Source organism: Triticum dicoccoides, chromosome 7A (genome assembly GCF_002162155.2).
Source record: "Triticum dicoccoides isolate Atlit2015 ecotype Zavitan chromosome 7A, WEW_v2.0, whole genome shotgun sequence".
In the NCBI taxonomy this organism is placed as follows: domain Eukaryota; kingdom Viridiplantae; phylum Streptophyta; class Magnoliopsida; order Poales; family Poaceae; genus Triticum; species Triticum dicoccoides.
Genome location: NC_041392.1, coordinates 5,616,926 through 5,634,581, shown reverse-complemented (window position 1 = coordinate 5,634,581; position 17,656 = coordinate 5,616,926). Strand labels below are relative to the sequence as shown.

At 45.1% G+C, this 17,656-nt stretch overlaps 1 protein-coding gene and 1 long non-coding RNA gene across 4 annotated transcripts; both read left to right on the top strand.

The window, feature by feature from the left end:
- The first annotated feature begins 1,095 nt into the window (after positions 1–1,095).
- On the top strand, positions 1,096–6,701 carry LOC119329435 (probable LRR receptor-like serine/threonine-protein kinase At3g47570). 3 transcript variants are annotated; one of them, XM_037602480.1, is made up of 3 exons: positions 1,096–1,347; positions 5,610–5,822; positions 5,961–6,701. In XM_037602480.1, exons 1-3 carry the CDS (start codon positions 1,344–1,346, stop codon positions 6,356–6,358), a joined length of 615 nt encoding a protein of 204 aa, XP_037458377.1. In that variant the 5' UTR covers positions 1,096–1,343; the 3' UTR covers positions 6,359–6,701. The 3 variants fall into 3 exon arrangements, with proteins under 3 accessions (XP_037458377.1, XP_037458376.1, XP_037458375.1); XM_037602479.1 differs by having other exon boundaries at positions 5,144–5,822; XM_037602478.1 differs by lacking the exon at positions 1,096–1,347 and having other exon boundaries at positions 1,358–5,822.
- An 8,916-nt stretch (positions 6,702–15,617) lies between these two features.
- On the top strand, positions 15,618–17,178 carry LOC119334494. Its single transcript, XR_005161372.1, has 3 exons — positions 15,618–16,162; positions 16,327–16,445; positions 16,914–17,178. It is a non-coding gene; the product is annotated as an uncharacterized LOC119334494 (long non-coding RNA).
- Positions 17,179–17,656: the final 478 nt, after the last annotated feature.

The following is a 17,656-nucleotide window of genomic DNA, read 5'->3' as shown; positions in this document are numbered from 1 at the left end:
GGGTTCGCCCCAGCCTCTGCATCAGAACGATGCATACGGCCATAATTATTAATAAGCAAAAGGTCCAATATAAGTCTGCAAGTCTCAAACAAAAACGAAAAAAAAGGCTCACAGAGAGCAACGCAATAGTAGAAAAGGCACAGCCGGCTGGCAAAAAGAGATAGGAACACTAAATGCCTATCCTATTACATGACCGCCATCCAAACCGGTTGAAAATATCCCGTGCTATCATCTCCCATCGGGCAGAGCAATGGAAGCTAGCCAGAGGAAAAGAATTGCGGAAGTTGTCCCTTTCTGCTAGGCCTAGTGCTAACCATTTTGATCTTTCTCTTCCTTCGTAGGTAGCTAGCTAGCACAGGTTCCATCTGTTTTGCTTTGCCTTAGTTTTGGTTGTTGTAAGTTTCCTAGCTAGCCTGTATTTTTATAATACAAAATCACGCTCACCTACATGTGTGTTCGAGATTCTTTTTCACGAGTTCCTGCTTCAATCTCATTGCTTGCAAGCTTGAGGAATCATGTAGTCTGACTGGCTTTAATGGAAAATCAGCCACTCTCATGAAACGAGAGGAAAGCTTACACTGGACGGACAGGGCTCACTAGTAAAAAAAAACGGCTAGCCACAACTTCTGTTGGTGGCGCCTCATTTTTCATAAATAGTGATGGCGTTGGCATATTTCGTACGTCACAACTATATCATTATTGGTGGCGTGTCACGTAAAATGCACGCCACTACTATTTGGGATTTAGCAGCCTGCCCGGTTGCAAGTTAGTGGTGGCGTCGAACTTTTTGCCACACCACCAATATTGTGACAACTGGTAGCGTACTGACTAACTGTCACGTCACTAGCAACCGAACAAATCTATTCTCGTCGAATGAAAATAAAAATTGAAGCAGTTACTGATGGCGTTTGGGTTAGCAGGGACGCCAACACTAACAAAAGTTGTGCAGTTGCTGCCCACGCCAACACTTTGCCCCCAAATGGCCACAAGGCCCAGCCCAGCTGACTGAGCCCATCATCAATTTGCCCGGCCCAGCCTGCTAAGCCCAGCATTTTGCCCCATTTCTTTCATTCGCTCTCCTCTCTCTTCCCCAACTCCCCAAGTCGCCGCCGCCGCCGCCGCCTCCTTCAACCACGGCCAGCGCCCCACGGCCTCCTCCTCCAATCGCGGTGCGTGCACAAGGCAGCAGTCCGGCGAGGTCCTCCTCCGCCGCCGCTGCCCACGAGGATCAGGACGCCCACATCCCCTCCTGCTAGTCGCTGATCCAGATCTGGCCCGCCAGCATCGTCGATGCCAACCTCCGCCACCGACGCCGCTGCCGCTGCCGCTGTAGGGCCTTGGCCATGGGTGAGCCCCCTCTTTCCTTGCTGCTTTGTTTCATTGATGAGGCGGGATCAGTACTCCATTAGGCTTCAATTCACATGCAAATTGTTTTTTACTCCCTCCGTTCCTAAATGTAAGTCTTTTTAGATATTCCACTACAAACTACATACGGATGTATATAGACATACTTTAGAGTGTAGATTTATTCATTTTGCTCCGTATGTAGTCTATAGTGGAATCTTTAAAAAGACTTATATTTAGGAAAGGAGGGAGTAGTACATAAGTACCTAACTCGTCAGGTAGTAACTCTATCTGTGGGCTGATTGTGCGATGGCCGGGGCAGCTGAATCTGCTGCCCACTCATGTGGAATGCTGTCAGTGTACTCAAATCACCTAGTATGTTCTGAAATGAACAAGTGACAGTCCAATGGATTCATCTAGTTATATTGTGGCTAGCAGTTTTGAATGATGAGTGAGCTAGACAGCTCGTGAACTCTTAGTTAAGCAATTGTAGCTATACAAGTAAATTAAGAATATAGTTTGCACCAACTAATTGAATCCAAGTGTAAATAGTGGCCGGTTGACTCCTATTTTAACCAAGACACAAGTAACACTCATTTAATCCATTTGGTTAGCTGCTCCGAGAGAAACAGAGGATGAGAGACATGGAGAAGAAAGATCTAGCCAGATTTTATTTGCTATTTTCTCTATTGTAATTCTTCTGTAGTATGTTTCTGTGTCTTTGACTCTTTGTGGGTGACTTTTTAGGTGACCATCCAATTCTGATCTCCGTCCTTTGGTAACCATGGTGTTTCCTTCACGATCCTTATGTTCCGATTTATATGAGTGACTTTTCTGATTGACGGGTTTTCAATCTTTTGTGATTGTGCCACATGAACATAAAATTCCACATTAACCTGTTTTTCTCTACATCCAATTTATTGCCATTTCCTGTAACATCATTGGAACATTTCAACGTTTGAAATTATGTCGCACCTTCACCTACATGGCACCGGACATTGCACTAGTCATTTTCACTCTTTTCTTCCACTCATGATAGAGGTATTAATCACTTTCGGATGGACCTGATTTACTCCGTGTGTAAACCAAATAATTCTGCGTGGCCTTTTTTTCTCTCCAAACATCTATCGTATTGCTATCACACTGTAACATCATTGGAATATTTCAACGTTTGAAATTATGTCTTTACTTTAAATGCATGTTGCACATGACATAACTCTAGTCACTGTCACTTGTTTTTTTTATATTGGCCATTAATAAAATTCAAAATTAAGGCCACCTCCATCTTATTCAACTACTTGGACATACACATGGGAAGGGCAAGAATATAGTAGTCACCTCCACCTCCTCGCTCAACAACCTATTAAGAAACATTTGAGTTAAAACCACTATGTGATACACCCGCAAAAAAAAAACCACTATGTGATACGCACTGCAACTAGTGAGATGAGTATAATATCCCCATGAGTTATCTGTCCCAAGACCAAGAGGTGGATAAACAATTAGTTCTCCTGGAGAGAAAAAAAGTCATAAGTAAGTGGTTGCCAGCGTCCAATGTTTTCCTTCTCTTAATGAATGAAAGCAACGCCGCTGCTTTTTGCCAAAAATATCTTCATTGGCTGACCCTGGAGAGTGATAAGCATTATCGCCTATTTAACGACCTGCACACAAGGAGAGGAGAGCACAATACAATAATTAAGGACCTACCATTCCACCTCCTTGCTCAACCATGAAGACATGGCAGCATTTCATGGTCCATCTTCTCACTCATACCCTCCTTTTTCTCGCATCCAGCTCCTCTCAACCCACCAACAACCAAAGTAGCAACTACAGCACCGATCTCTCTGTGCTCCTAAAATTCAAATCCCTCATAACCAGTGACCCTACACGGGCACTGTCCTCTTGGTCTTGGGACCCTGTCATCAACGGCACGAGAACGGCGCCATTGCCTAATTACTGTGAGTGGATGGGCGTGGCCTGCAGCAACCGCCGGCACCCAGGCCATGTCACTGCCATACGTCTGCTTGCCTTGGGCCTTGTCGGCAGCATCTCCCCGCAGCTCGGTAACCTGACCCACCTTCGCATCCTCAGTCTTTCAGACAACAAATTGAAAGGTGAGATCCCAGGCAGCCTCAGTGGTTGTACAACACTTCATACCTTGGAGTTGAGGGGGAACAACCTCTCTGGTTCCATGCCTGCTTCTCTAGGTCTCCTATCAAAGCTCAAATTTCTCAATGTTTCCGATAACAATCTGATTGGTGATATTCCCATGTCATTCTCCAACCTCACAGCCCTCACGAAGCTTAGTATGCGCAAAAACCAATTCCATGGCCAAATCCCGAGTTGGCTCGGCAACCTGACATCACTGACACTTGTAGGATTAGCCCATAACGGTTTCACTGGCCATATCTCTCCAGCTCTAGGTAAGATGGCAAATCTTTTTACGTTTGATATCATGGATAACAAACTGGAAGGCCCTTTTCCTCCATCCATGTTCAATATTTCCTCCATCTTATACTTCAGCATCGGCTTCAACCAGTTTTCAGGATCTTTGCCGCTTGATATTGGCCTTAAGCTTCCCAAGCTAATGTTTTTGTTCACATCTGCGAACCAATTTACAGGACCAATACCAGGCTCCCTGTCAAATGCATCGACACTTGAAGTTTTGGTCCTTGGCGGAAATCAGTATAATGGTCTGATTCCACGGGACATTGGCATCCATGGTCATATCCGGGGATTTTCGTTAGGGCACAATTTCCTTCAAACCACAGAGCCTAGGGATTGGGATTTCCTCACATCCTTAACCAACTGTAGCAACCTGGAAGTACTAGACCTTGAACAAAATAACCTTGAAGGTGTTGTGCCAGTTTCTATTGCCAACCTATCTACAGAGCTCAATTCGATTGCACTTGGTAGAAACAAAATAACTGGGTCCATACCTGTAGGGTTAGGGAAGTTTAAAAAACTTACAAGGTTCAGCGTTGCAGATAGCCTTTTCACAGGCACCTTGCCTCTGGATATTGGCCAGATTCCTAGCCTCCAGTATCTCGACCTATCCCATAATAGATTCTATGGGCAGATTCCACAATCTTTAGGCAATATCACGCAATTGAGCAACCTCTCTCTATCTAATAACTTTCTAGATGGCAACATTCCAGCAAGCCTTGGCACTCTCACAAAACTTGTATCTCTGGATCTTTCCGCTAACTCCTTGAGGGGGGAAATCCCACAGGAGATACTCATGATTCCCTCTCTTACGGTACTTCTCAACCTCTCCAACAATGCTCTAAGTGGCTCCATTCCAACACAGATAGGAAAGTTGAACAGCCTTAGCGCAATCGACCTATCAATGAACAAGCTCTCTGGTGAAATCCCAGACACTCTCAGCAGTTGCGTCCAACTGAATTTTCTAAATTTTCAAGGAAATCTTTTGCATGGGCAAGTACCAAAAGGGTTTTCTTCCTTGAGAGGCCTCGAAAAGTTGGATCTTTCTGATAATAACTTAGCAGGACCCATTCCTGAGTTCCTCCAGAGTTTTGAGCTCCTAATATATCTAAACCTCTCTTTCAACAACCTATCTGGTCCCGTGCCAAATGCAGGGATCTTTCACAATGCTACTGTATTGTTGCTCCCTGGCAATAGCATGCTATGCGGAGGTCCCCCATCCTTGCAACTCCCTTCATGCCCATATATAAGTTCTAACCAGGCTGGGCAGCATCGGCGTCGGCTCATACTCTTTTGCATGTTTGGAACTTTGATCTTCTTCATGTGCTCTCTAACTGGATGCTACTTAATGAAGACAAGAATCAAACCGAACAATGTTCTTCATCAAGGAGTTGGATTTCACCAAGAGATGCATGAGAGGATATCCTATGCTGAGATAGATGCAGCAACAGAGTCATTCTCACCGACAAATTTGATTGGTTCTGGAAGTTTCGGCAATGTGTACATTGGAACTCTAAATCTCGATGAGAGTTTATGTACTGTAGCAATCAAGGTTCTCAATCTTTGCAAACGAGGAGCTAATAGAAGCTTCTTGAGAGAGTGTGAGGCCCTAAGGAAGATTCGACACCGGAAACTTGTCAAAGTGATCACTGTGTGTAGCAGTTTGGATCGTAATGGTGATGAGTTCAAGGCACTTGTCTTAGAGTTTATCTCCAACGGAAATTTAGATGAGTGGCTGCATCCAAACTCCATGACTAACAGCTGGAACTTTAGAAGGCTAAGTTTGATGGAAAGGCTATGCATTGCTCTTGATGTTGCAGAGGCATTAGAATATCTTCACCATCAAATTGAGCCATCCATAGTTCACTGTGATATCAAACCATGCAACATCCTTCTAGATGATGACTTTGTTGCACACGTCACCGACTTTGGTCTAGCAAAGATAATGCATACTGAAGAATGCGAGCATGGTGGTGGTGGAACTGAAACCAGCTCATTTGCGATTAAAGGCACAATTGGATACGTCGCACCAGGTCAGCAATGTTTTAAATTTATCTAGAAATATTTTTGCTTACATTATATAATCCACTATCTAGATTGAACTGAGAGTGAAATCTGCCAAATTTGTGTCTATTACATGGCCAGTAACATCTTTGTTTCATGTTTGTCAGAGTATGGCTCAGGATCTGAACCCTCCAGGGATGGTGACGTATATAGCTACGGTGTGTTGCTATTGGAAATATTTACTGGAAGGAAGCCGACTGACAATTTCATGGATGGTGTGACAAGCCTGGTCGACTATGTCAGGATGGCCTACCCTGATAAGCTGCTGGAAATATTGGATGCTAGTGCAACCTACAGCGGACACGTGCAACGGTTCATAGATGTATTCTTATATCCTATGTTTAAGCTTGGGCTAGCTTGCTGCGAGGATTCCCCAAGGCACAGAATGAAGATAGACGATGTAGTCAAGGAGTTGAACATCATAAAGAAAGCATGCGCAGCTCACATGGTTGTTCAAGAATTTCAAACAACTGTCCTGATCCAGGCAAGGAATGAGGTGCTATGATAATCTTTACGGCTCACATGGTGTTTCCGATTCTCACCCTGTGGCATGTGGCATTGTGGTCCGAGAAGCCTGTTTATGGTGGCTCGGATTTCCGAAGTCAGCATTTCCATTTTCCCCCCATTATTATGTTTGTCCAGTATACATGTATTTGTTTCTAGAATATGGGGTATCCATTTCCCCTGAAATTGTATGGTCTTTGGCCTGAAAGAAGTGCTACTCTGATTCAGAGCGCTAAAATTCAGGAAAGCATTTGTTGCGATCTGGTTGCTTCTCAGATTTAGGCAATCAAAATTAAGGAAAGCATAAACGCTGTGGTTCTTGTGCTTTCTTGTTGCTTTGATTTTGGAGCCAAGTGCGCAAAATTTGGTGGCATTTTGCATCCATTGATTACTGCGTAAATGTTCTGAATGCAATTTGGGTCTCTGCCTCTGTCGTTAGTCCCCAGCCTCTTATAATTACAAAATATAGGCATGTTTTGACCGTTCAACTTTAAAATTTGATTTTCAGTGCTTTCATAATATTCTGCTGATAGATGCAAAATCACAATCTCTTTTTTAATACAAATTCAATGGTATCTAGTTTATGTGACATACATAACCCACATATTATTAGATTGATTTCTGGTCAAGAGATGCCACACAAGCTTATTTCGACTTATTAGACCTGCAGTTGAGAGGAGCGAGAAAATATTTTAAGGTATCGTATGGCAGATGTGGTAGGTTTGCTATGAAAAAAATGGTGGACGAAGAATTTCCATATTTGAGATCATAAGATCATCTACAGCCAGGCACCTCAAACCCGTCTCATATGCCCGAGCGGGCCGCCTGGTCACTGTTCGGTCACAATTTTTTGATCTAGACGGCCCCCTCAAATGGTCCTCAAACGTCCGGGTTGACCGGCACCCTCATATCCAGCTCGAATATGGGGCGAATATGGGGGGGCCCGGGCACGCCTGCCACGTCAAACCCACCCCACACTGGCCCACCCGACCTCACATAAAATCCTCCCCATCTGCTTGCCGGACCAAACCCTAGCCACTTCACTCTCCTCCTCTCCACTCCCCTCCGTCACCCAAACTCGTCTTCCGCTCCTTCCAGTCGTCTCCAGCATGGCGGCGGGCAGCGGATTCAAGTCCTTCACCTCCGAGCTCATCCCACGCGGCCCCAAGGAGGAGATGATCGTACGGCGCTCCGCCGCGCCCGAGAGGAGGCCCGTGGATGGCTGCGCTCGGACTCCATCCGTTGGGAATCCATTGCGTCTGCCCAAATGGCACATGGATCCGGCTCTAGGCCGGCCGTAGTTGCCTCACCGCAGGCGGTGCGGTCCGCGCCTGGAGTCCGAACGCGCAACTCTTCCGGTGGCGCTCCAAAATTGGGGACGCAACATCGTCCCACGAGGCCATGGCACGGCGTGCAAGGCACCGGGCGCGGGAGGCGGCGAGAACCCTCGCGGCGGCGGACGTCGATGAGGCGGAGTCGCATTCTCCGCGTCTCGTATGGCGCATCAGTTAGGGCGCCGCAAACGCATCATGGTGGACGTCAGCGGCTCGTCACCGGAGGGATCCATCATCGATCTGACGTCCACCGGCACCGTTCAGGTTCCAGTCTCTGACAAGGAAGAGTACGGCATGGGAGACGGCAGCGCCTTGAGTCCCGTGAGCCGGCTCGTGTCCCATGCCCTACCCTACTTGCTGGTAACCGAACCAACACTTTGAGGGGCGCAGTCAGCCGCCGGACATGGCCGGGGCGGAGCCGGGCGGGCGGGAGCGGAACCGGACGAAGCTCTCGTAAAAAATCGCTGTGTTGCATGTAATAATATGGATTTAAGATTTTTAATTTGAGATATCTTGATGTGGAATGCGTTTTTTGAGAGGTGACTGGTGACTGTACGCGGGCGTATGAGAGGTCGGATTTGCAAGTTCGGCTGTAGATGCTTTATAAGTCAGGAGAGAAAACGGAGAGGACCTATCTGAACCGTCAAGCGAGTCTCGTCTCGCTCCTCCCGTTCTCCGGCGTCTCCGACGCAAATCAAATCGGCAACGGCGGCAAGTCCCCTCTCTTGTGCAACCTCCTACTGCGTCCTCAACCAGCGCCGCCAGGCCATCCACGCGCCGCTCCCATCTGTGCCCCCAACCGACGACGGTGGTGGTCGGGATGCGGTCCTCGCCGGCGCTCAGAGTGCCTGGCCCCCGTCAGGTGCGTCGCCTGGAGCTGCGGGTGGTCTTAGAGGCCGCGGCGGCGGGCTACCATTTGAGCCTGTGTGGGGACGTCGCCTGGGCCCGCGCACGGCCACAGCGTGAGCCGAGCTGTTCCCCACAGCGAACAAGGTCAACATTTTTTTTCCTTGCACTTCTCATCCCCTTGAATTTAGCTCAAGGCAGCAAAATTACTGCAACAATAGCTTTAGTTTCTCAGCAATTCTCTAAAATCGGTGAAGCTCAGTCCGCCGCAGCAGTAATTTAATTCTGAATCTGAATTGTCTGCTCATCACCATTCATTTATTTTCCTTCTCTGCTGTCCATGTATGTGTATGCAGTATGCTCAGTGTGCAAAGAACCCATTAGTTCTTACGGTATGCTCATTTTTTGTTTCACCGGAAGACGGAGGAACTCCAGTGAGAAGCAACAGGAAAGACAAAAGAAATGAACCATTCATTCATTTGGTTTGTAAAGTCCAGTCTATTGTTTGGGCTTCTGGAACCACTTTTGCTGTGAAGGATGATGGGAAATCAGTCGTTTTCCTGGTTACAGAACACAACGGCGTGCCCAACCCGCAACCGGGAAAGCCCAGTCAAGGGGAGGCCAACAGGATGGAGACGAGACGATGGACATCGGAAACACGGATCCGTAGAGGATAGTGTGCGGACAGGAGAAGGCTACGTACTGATTGAGCTGGTAGGATAGGCTTCAAAAGTGGGACAGAGTTGGTGGAGAAATGTTGCTCCTGACATGAAAAAAACCTCAGAGCAAACTGACGATCCCTACTTTGGTTTATGGTCTGTGCCTCTGTGGCATCTATGGAAAGAGTGAAATCGCAGGATATTTGACAAGGCTTCCTCCTCCGACGATCTCATTTGAGCAGATCTTCAGTCTATAGGACTGGCTTTCAGAGAGTAGTCGCCCTAAGTTGTAATGTGTTGTCGCTTTTCTCTCTTTTCGCTTCATCCCAGCTGATTTCAGCTTGTACAGTTTGCCCTCTCCTTTAATGAATTGGCAGAGCTCTGGCCATTGCCTGTTCAAAATAAATAAATAAGTGAGACAGGGATAGGCAAATCATTGTGGAACCATGGAATTCTGCGGGATATATCTTAGTTGGATTTTATCTACTATTGCCTTGTTAAGGGGCTGTTCAGGATTTTTTGCCACCTCTCACTCTTGCCGGAGAGGATTACTATCTGCCTCACCTTGCCTCATCACTTCGCCGGCGCCGGCTCCTACAGCGCTGCTTCTCACTTCATCTGACGCGAACTTGATGTCCGCCGTCATACATGAGAGATCGTCGAGTCTGCCTCTCAGGGGGAATGCCCACGCATTGATAACCTTGATACTCTGCAGCGCAAGTTGACAGACGTACTGCAAGAATCAGGGAAATTCCTACTTGTGTTGGATGATGTTTGGTTTGAACCTGATAGTGAGAGTGAATTGGACCAACTGTTAGCTCCTCTAATTTCGCAACAGATGGGAAGCAAAGTTTTGGTAACTTCTCGACGGGATACATTTCCAGCTGCTCTTTGTTGTGAAGTGTGTCCGCTGGAAAATATGGAAGATGCTAAGTTCTTGGCACTCTTCAAACACCATGCATTCTCTGGAGCACAAATCACAAACCGCAGCCGCGTGAAAAACTCAAAGATTTTGCAGAGAAGATTGCTAAAAGACTTGGACAATCTCCTTTGGCAGCAAAAGTTGTGGGTTCCCAATTGCAACGAAAAACACATATCAATGCATGAAGGATGCTCTAACTATAAAGATTGACAAATTAAGTGAGCTCATGAGAGCTCTGTTGTGGAGTTATAAGAAGTTAGATCCATGCCTGCAGAGGTGCTTCCTATGTTGCAGCTTGTTTCGAAAAGGCCACAAGTATGTCACTGATGAGTTGGTTCATCTTTGGATGGCAGAGGGCCTTGTTGATTCATATGACCAAAACAAGAGGGTGGAAGATATTGGGAAGGATTGCTTCAATGAGATGATCTCCGTTTCGCTTTTTCAACCAGTTTCTGGGAAAGACACTCCAAAATACCATGTTATGCATGATCTCCTGCATGAGCTGGCAGAATCACTCTCCAAAGAATATTACTTCAGATTGGAAGATGATAAGGTGACAGAAATAGCATCTACTGTCAGATTCCTATCTGTTCGTGTTGGTAGGATGCAAAAGCACAAGCAAAGTATCTGCGAGCTACATCATTTACGCGCTATTATCTGCATAGACCCCCTAATGGATGATTTAAGTGATCTTTTTAATCAGATACTACAAGATTTGAAGAAGTTGCGGGTACTATCTTTGTCATCTTACAACAGTAGTAAGTTGCCAGAATCTGTTGGCGAGTTGAAGCACCTTCGGTATTTGAACATCGTCAGAACACTAATTTCTGAATTGCCAAGATCACTGTGTGCTCTTTACCACTTGCAAATACTTCTGTTAAATGTCAAAGTTGACAGTTTCCCCGAGGAACTCTGTAATCTAAGGAAGTTACGGCATCTTAAACGACGTGAAGATAGAATATACACGTCAAACAAAGACTCGCTGCCTCAAATTCGTAACATTGGCAAGCTAACTTTGCTTCAACAAATTAAGGAAAAGGGATGGGAGTTGCAACAGCTTAGGGAGATGAATGAGATTCGTGGCAGTTTATGTGTCACAAATCTTGAGTGTTAGAATAAATCCGAGGCATACCGTTGATCATCCGAGGACCAAGCAATCACACGAGCACGACACCGAGATTTGTTAACGAGGTTCATCGATATGGCTACATCCCCGGGGCCTGACTATGGGCGCTCCTCCTCATGACACCGCTACAATACTGCACCCGGTCGTCCTGGACACCGGCACATGCCGCCGGCTTCCCCTGCGTTCCGGTGCTATTATTTTGGCATAGGTTACATCATGCGTCTAGCCCCGCTATATATGAGAGGCCTAGGATACAAGTGTCCTACTTGGACACGACTACATATCCTATCTAAACACAATACAACTCAAAGTCCAACTGTAACCTACCTTGTACACTATATTCGACACAACTCTAACAAACTCCACCTTGGCGAATATTCTCCACCACCTTGAATTCGTCAATGTGTCAAACTTCCATGTACATTGGACTTGAGTTTATCCAATGAGTATCACTGCTACTCCAAAGACTCCATGTGACTCCACCTGCAACTTGTAGTTCCTCCTTTTCTTGACCTCAGTCAACACTCGAGCAAAATTAAGTTCCACATTACTCTAGTTTGCGCTCCCAACTTTCAGAGCATCAGTCCAACGCCATCACACACTGATCACTGACCTGCGTGAAAGTGAACAACTCACATATTGGGTATCACACTTAAGAGTTACCTGAACTCAACATCACCGCTCCTTTCTTGACCGCCTGTCTGAAACTTGAAAGAATTTCACCATTGCTTGTAATCATCCCGAGTCAAATTCGCAGTTGTCTCACCACATGTATGACCACCAGAGCCCTAGCCCGCCTCCATGTCCCGTGCGCGTCGCACGCCTCGCCGCTATTACCGCGTCGAGCCTCCGCTGTCCTGGTCGAGTCTCAAGGGTCGCGAACCCACACCACTCAACCTTCACTGCAGAGTACCACCGATCATCACCGACCGATGACGAGTTTCACGCTTCCATCAGACCACTGGAACTCTGTAATCTAAGGAAGTTACGACATCTTAAACGACGTGAAGATAGAATATACACGTCAAACAAAGACTCGCTGCGTCAAATTCGTAACATTGGCAGGCTAACTTCGCTTCAACAAATTAAGGAAAAGGGATGAGAGTTGCAACAGCTTAGGGAGATGAATGAGATTCGTGGCAGTTTATGTGTCACAAATCTTGAGAATGTAACTGGGGAGGATCAAGCCTTAGAAGCAAAGCTACATCAGAAAAGTCATCTTGGTAGGTTGAAACTTCTCTGGAGTTGCAAGAAAAGCACAAATGCGGAGGATAATTTACATTTGGAGATTTTAGAAGGCCTAATGCCACCGCCTCAACTTAGGGGGCTTAAAATTTGTGGTTACAAATATCCAAAATATCCATGCTGGTTAATTGATGGTTCGTATTTTGAGAATTTGAAATCTTTAACTTTTGTTGATTGCAATGCATTACAATGCCTACCATCCAACGCATGTCTATTTGAGAATTGCTCGTCACTTGTCCTCCGCAATGTGCCAAACCTGAAGACATTACCTTGTCTTCCACTAGGCCTTAAACTTTTAGAAGTTGACAAATGCCCATTGCTCATATTTATTTGCAACGATCATGAGGGGAAACCACTTGGCATCACAACTTGGATTAATCTGGGATGTGGATTCAGGATCAGATATTAGGAGAGTACTCTCATTGGAACATTCATTTCTGAAGCAGCTGATGATATTGATGCATGCTGATATGTCACATGTTCAAAACCTTGAAAGTACTCTAGAAAGAAAGAAAGATAAAGTATTGGTAAAAGAGGATATCATCAAGGCATGGATAGACTGTCACGAACAGATGACCGGACTCCTGTATGGAAGGAGCATTGGGCTGCCGCTGGTTCCACCATCAGGACTTCGTGAACTTTCTCTTTCTTCATGCAGTATTACAGATGGAGCTTTAGCAGTTTGCCTTGATGGCCTGGCTTCACTGAGAAAATTGGTCTTAGAAAAGATTATGACATTAACGGCACTTCCATCGGGAGAGGTCCTCCAACATTTGACAAAACTTAATCACTTGGCACTCGGAGGTTGCTGGTGTCTCCGGTCATTAGGGGGTTTACGAGCTGCTACCTCTCTCCCAGATGTCAGATTAAATTCCTGCCCTTCTTTAGAATTGGCATGTGGAGCAGAATTGGCATGGGGTATTCCGGTGCGTGCTTGCAGCTGACTTCCTCTGTGCTGACTGGCCACACATGAATAGTATTCACATAGGCAAATGCAGAAGCACTGCATGCTTGTCTGTTGGTAGTCTCACCTCTGTGAAATCATTCTTACTGTATCACTTGCCAGATTTATGTTCTCTCGAAGGATTGTCTTCACTGCAACTTGAAAAGGTGCATTTGGTTGGTGTTCCGAAACTCACCCCCGAGTGTATCGCACAGTTTCGAGTCCAGTACTCACTCACTGTTAGCAGTCCTGTAATCCTCAACAACATGCTCTCGGCTGAAGGTTTCACATCTGTCCAGAACCTGGGATTCTCTGATTGTCAAATGATTTCCTTGCCAACAAATCTGAAGTGCTTCCCCAATCTGACTAATCTCCTCATCAATAACTGCCCCAACATGTCATCTTTACCAGATCTGCCATCCTCCCTCCTGGGCATATTTGTATGGGGTTGTTCTGAGCTCTTGAAGGAGAGTTGCCGAGCACCTGATGGAGAAAGTTGGCCAAAGATTGCGCATATCCGCTGGAAGACAATTAGTTAAAGTGTGATTTAGTTTCCCAGTTACAAATAAATCGAAAGGTAAACTAGCTTCAGTCGGCAACCTTTGCACTCTCAAAGATATATAACCTTTTATTGCTTTTTTATCTTTCAAATTCAAATACTCCCTTTATTTCAAAGTGTCCTTCATTTGTTTACTTCAAATTAATGGCAGGCCAAAGATGTGAGCCCTCCAGCAACCTGTTCTGAGGTGCCTCGGGATCTTGCAGTTCAAACTCTGTCTCCTACTTCACCGGGTGGTGCTGATCCCCTTGGTTGGTCTTCTGCTTTGCTGGTTGCCTCGTGCATTGCCCTCTTGCACTCCACCACCTCCTGTCCTCTGGTGGTACTATCAAGGATGCTAGATTTTGTACTCGTGTTTTCAGTTATCTTTTTCTTCATGCTATTATTCATGTACAAAGTAGCATCTAATTTGCATCTCGTTATAGTTTTGCTGTTGTGTTACCTTATCCTGGAGTATGTCGTATTTTTGGTGTGTATGGATTGTAATCGCTATCTCTTGTATGCTGTTACATACCATGTGACTGAAGGTCTCTGTTACCATTCACTCCCGTAATGAGTTATGTGATGATGTATTGCAGTACTTGGGTTTCATACTTGATATAGTGTGCCCTGTGCCATGAGCATTTTCTTGCATGATCTTCAGGCTTTTGTTGGTCTAGAAAGCCTGCAGCTTCAGACCTTCAGGCATAGTCATGTGTACAGTTTTCTCTCGAACAGTGTAGAGACATTTAACTATCTTGTAAAGGTATTCCTTGCTCTGTTTATTGTATTCTGATTTCTGACTGAGCACTTTTGATTGCATATATGATGCCGGTTTAGGTGATAGAAGCACCAGTTTATATATGGTAGTTCAGTAGTTGCCATGCGAGGCATCAAAGTAATTATCAAGTCACATACTGTTACTTTGGTGTTGAAATGTCTTTTGCTGGGGAACAAACTGTGACAGGCAGTGACGCATGATTACAAACTGTGAATGTATGGGCTGAATTACCAATACCTGCAGAAGGCTCTGCTGATGATTATATAGCTTTGATTCTTTTCAAGCTTCGTAGTACCATCCAAAATTACTAGGCGGTTTATTACAGTCCGAAAGACACTTACTGTGTGTGGCCTGATGATTTCTCTGACTTTGTATCTGGCTAGGCACAATTATTTTTTCGCTCAAAAAGAAAAATAGATGGAGCAAATTGTTGCTGTTGTTCGCGCGACTGCGCTGGGGATATATTTTTGGCTCAAAATGGAAAATAAATGGAGCAAATTGTTGGGTTTTCCCTTGTGCTGGCAAACTGCTTTGCATATTGATGGTACTATCTTGTGCCTAATTTTGGAAGTAAGAAATAATGGGCTGACTACCTTAATTAGGGGTGTTCTACTAATCAAGAAGAAGCTCACTACCATTATGCATCGACTTAGCTCTGGCCGCCAGCATAGAAGCCTTTGTCTGTTGATGACAATTATATGTAGGTCAGCATTCTGTTCCATGTTGAGATTCAACCAAAAGTTCTAGCTGAAATCACAGGTACAAGAATAGGTGGAGCAAAGTTTCACTAGTGCTCTCATTTGGCATCCTCAACATATAAAATTTTCCATAGCGTTGATGTGCTTTGATTATTTTTCAAAGTTTTAGATAGCGCGCTATAGCGGCGCTACACGCATCTTGACTGTGGTGCGCTACGCGAAGCTCGATTTCACGTACGAAGAGTTAGCGTGCTAATAGCGCGCTAGATGTCATTTAGCGCTGAAAATTGGGCCTCTAGCGTTAGCGTCCCGCGTCTCTGACCTAAAATTTTCGGCCCAAAATGAAATCGCTACGCGGGCTAAAGCCCAAGCCTACCAATAGCGAATACTATGCCCCCAACCCTCCTCTCGAGCGAAACCCTATCCCCACTCCCGTCCTCATCTCAAACAGGAACCATGGCGGCGGCCGACCAACGACCAACCATGGCGACGGCCTCGAGCTGCCACTCCGGCGACTGACCTTCCTCACCACTCCCTCCCAGCGACGGGGTATTCCTTCCACCAGGCGACGCAGCTCCCGGACGTTTCCTCTCGGCTGCTCCCTCCTGGCCACTTCCTCTGCTGACGGCGACGACCGCATCCACAAGGCGACGGAGCACCCCGCGGCGACGGTGTCCACCAGGCGACCATGAGCCAGCAAATCCCGTCAGCAGGTAAGCTCATCTATCCTTTGTTATCTCTTCTTGTGGATGCTTGTACTACTATAGGAATCTGCTGAAGTTTTCAGTTATATACAGAATACAGATACATTGAAAGTTTATTTGCTACTGATGTACATTTTTCTATCACGTACTTTGGATTGCCTTAATCTGCATAGGTGTTGGTGGCTCAAGCACTGCCTCAGTAGCAGCACCTGCACTCCCTCAAGTTGATTCGGATGACCCTGCGTGGAAGTATTGCACTCTTCCAGATGTGAACAAGAAGCATTGGCAGTTGGTATGTTGTTTATGTACTCTTCAGGACCATCTCATGTTGTTTATGTACCACTTTTGTTATTCAAAGTGTGCTGGTGGTATGTTGCTAGTTGCTATGCCAAACTTTGCTCTGTTATGTAATGAATTGAACCATCTCCTGATATATGTCCTTATTATGTATGGTAGGAACTACATAATACTATGTTATGTGGCTGTTTGCATGAGTATGGTAGGAACTACATAATACAGTATCATTTTTCTATTAACTTGGTTGTATGGTAGTTGATATATGTCCATTTTCAAGTATATATATGTCAAGTTGATGACTGATTCTATGTTTATTTTTTCATTTTTTATTGATTTATACTGAAACGCTAAATGGGGCTTAGCACGCTATAGCTGCGCTATAGCGTTTCATAGCTCTTGGTCAGGCCGACGCTAAGAGGCTTAGCGCGCTATCTAAAACTTTGTTATTTTTGGCAAACGGCAGGATTTCCACATCAATTTGAAGGGGCAGGCGTTGCTCGAAGGCTGATAATGGCACATTATATCTTCTTAGTAGTGTACTTTGATGTTCATTATATGTGAGTAAAGAATAATATATCAAAAGAGGCTTGATTATTTTTGAAAAAAAAGAGCATTCCAATTGCTCTTTGAGAAAGAAAAATGAAATGTGCGGCTGTAATCTGCTGCCAGTGATGTGTTTCTTTTTTGGGAAAAAGAGGGCATTCGGATTGCGTATTGTGAGAAAGGAAAATAAATGCATGAAGGTAATTTGTTGATGATAATGAGTTTATTTATTTGTTAATAAAAGAGCTTTTAGATTGCACTCCGAAAAAAGAAAGAAAATGCACAGAGGTAATGTGGTGACAATGATGGGTTTATCTATTTATATTTTCTAGATATGAGAATACTTGGCCTTTATGGAATAAAAATCTTGAAACATAAAAAAAATGGAAGAACAGTGAAAACATCCAAATATGGGAAAACTAGATACGTGCAAAAAAATCTATCTAAAAAGACATTAAGCCGGATGAGGTCTAAATTCCACATTGCTTTCTTTTGCTATTTCTATATCTTCCACTATCCCTATCCGGCTGTGATTTATTTGTTGGAGCCAACTATTGTTTACTCCATTTTAGAAAGAAAAAACAGCTCTAGACTTCTAGTTGATCCCATCCTTCTCTTCTGTCGCCAACGTCGACCCTCTCACCGCCACTGGACTAATCTTCG

Coding starts and splice junctions, on each gene's coding strand:
- LOC119329435 (XM_037602478.1), top strand. CDS start 3,074: ATGAAGACATGGCAGCATTTCATGGTCCATCTTCTCACTCATACCCTC. Junction 5,823..5,960: donor AATTGGATACGTCGCACCAG/GTCAGCAATGTT, acceptor CATGTTTGTCAG/AGTATGGCTCAGGATCTGAA.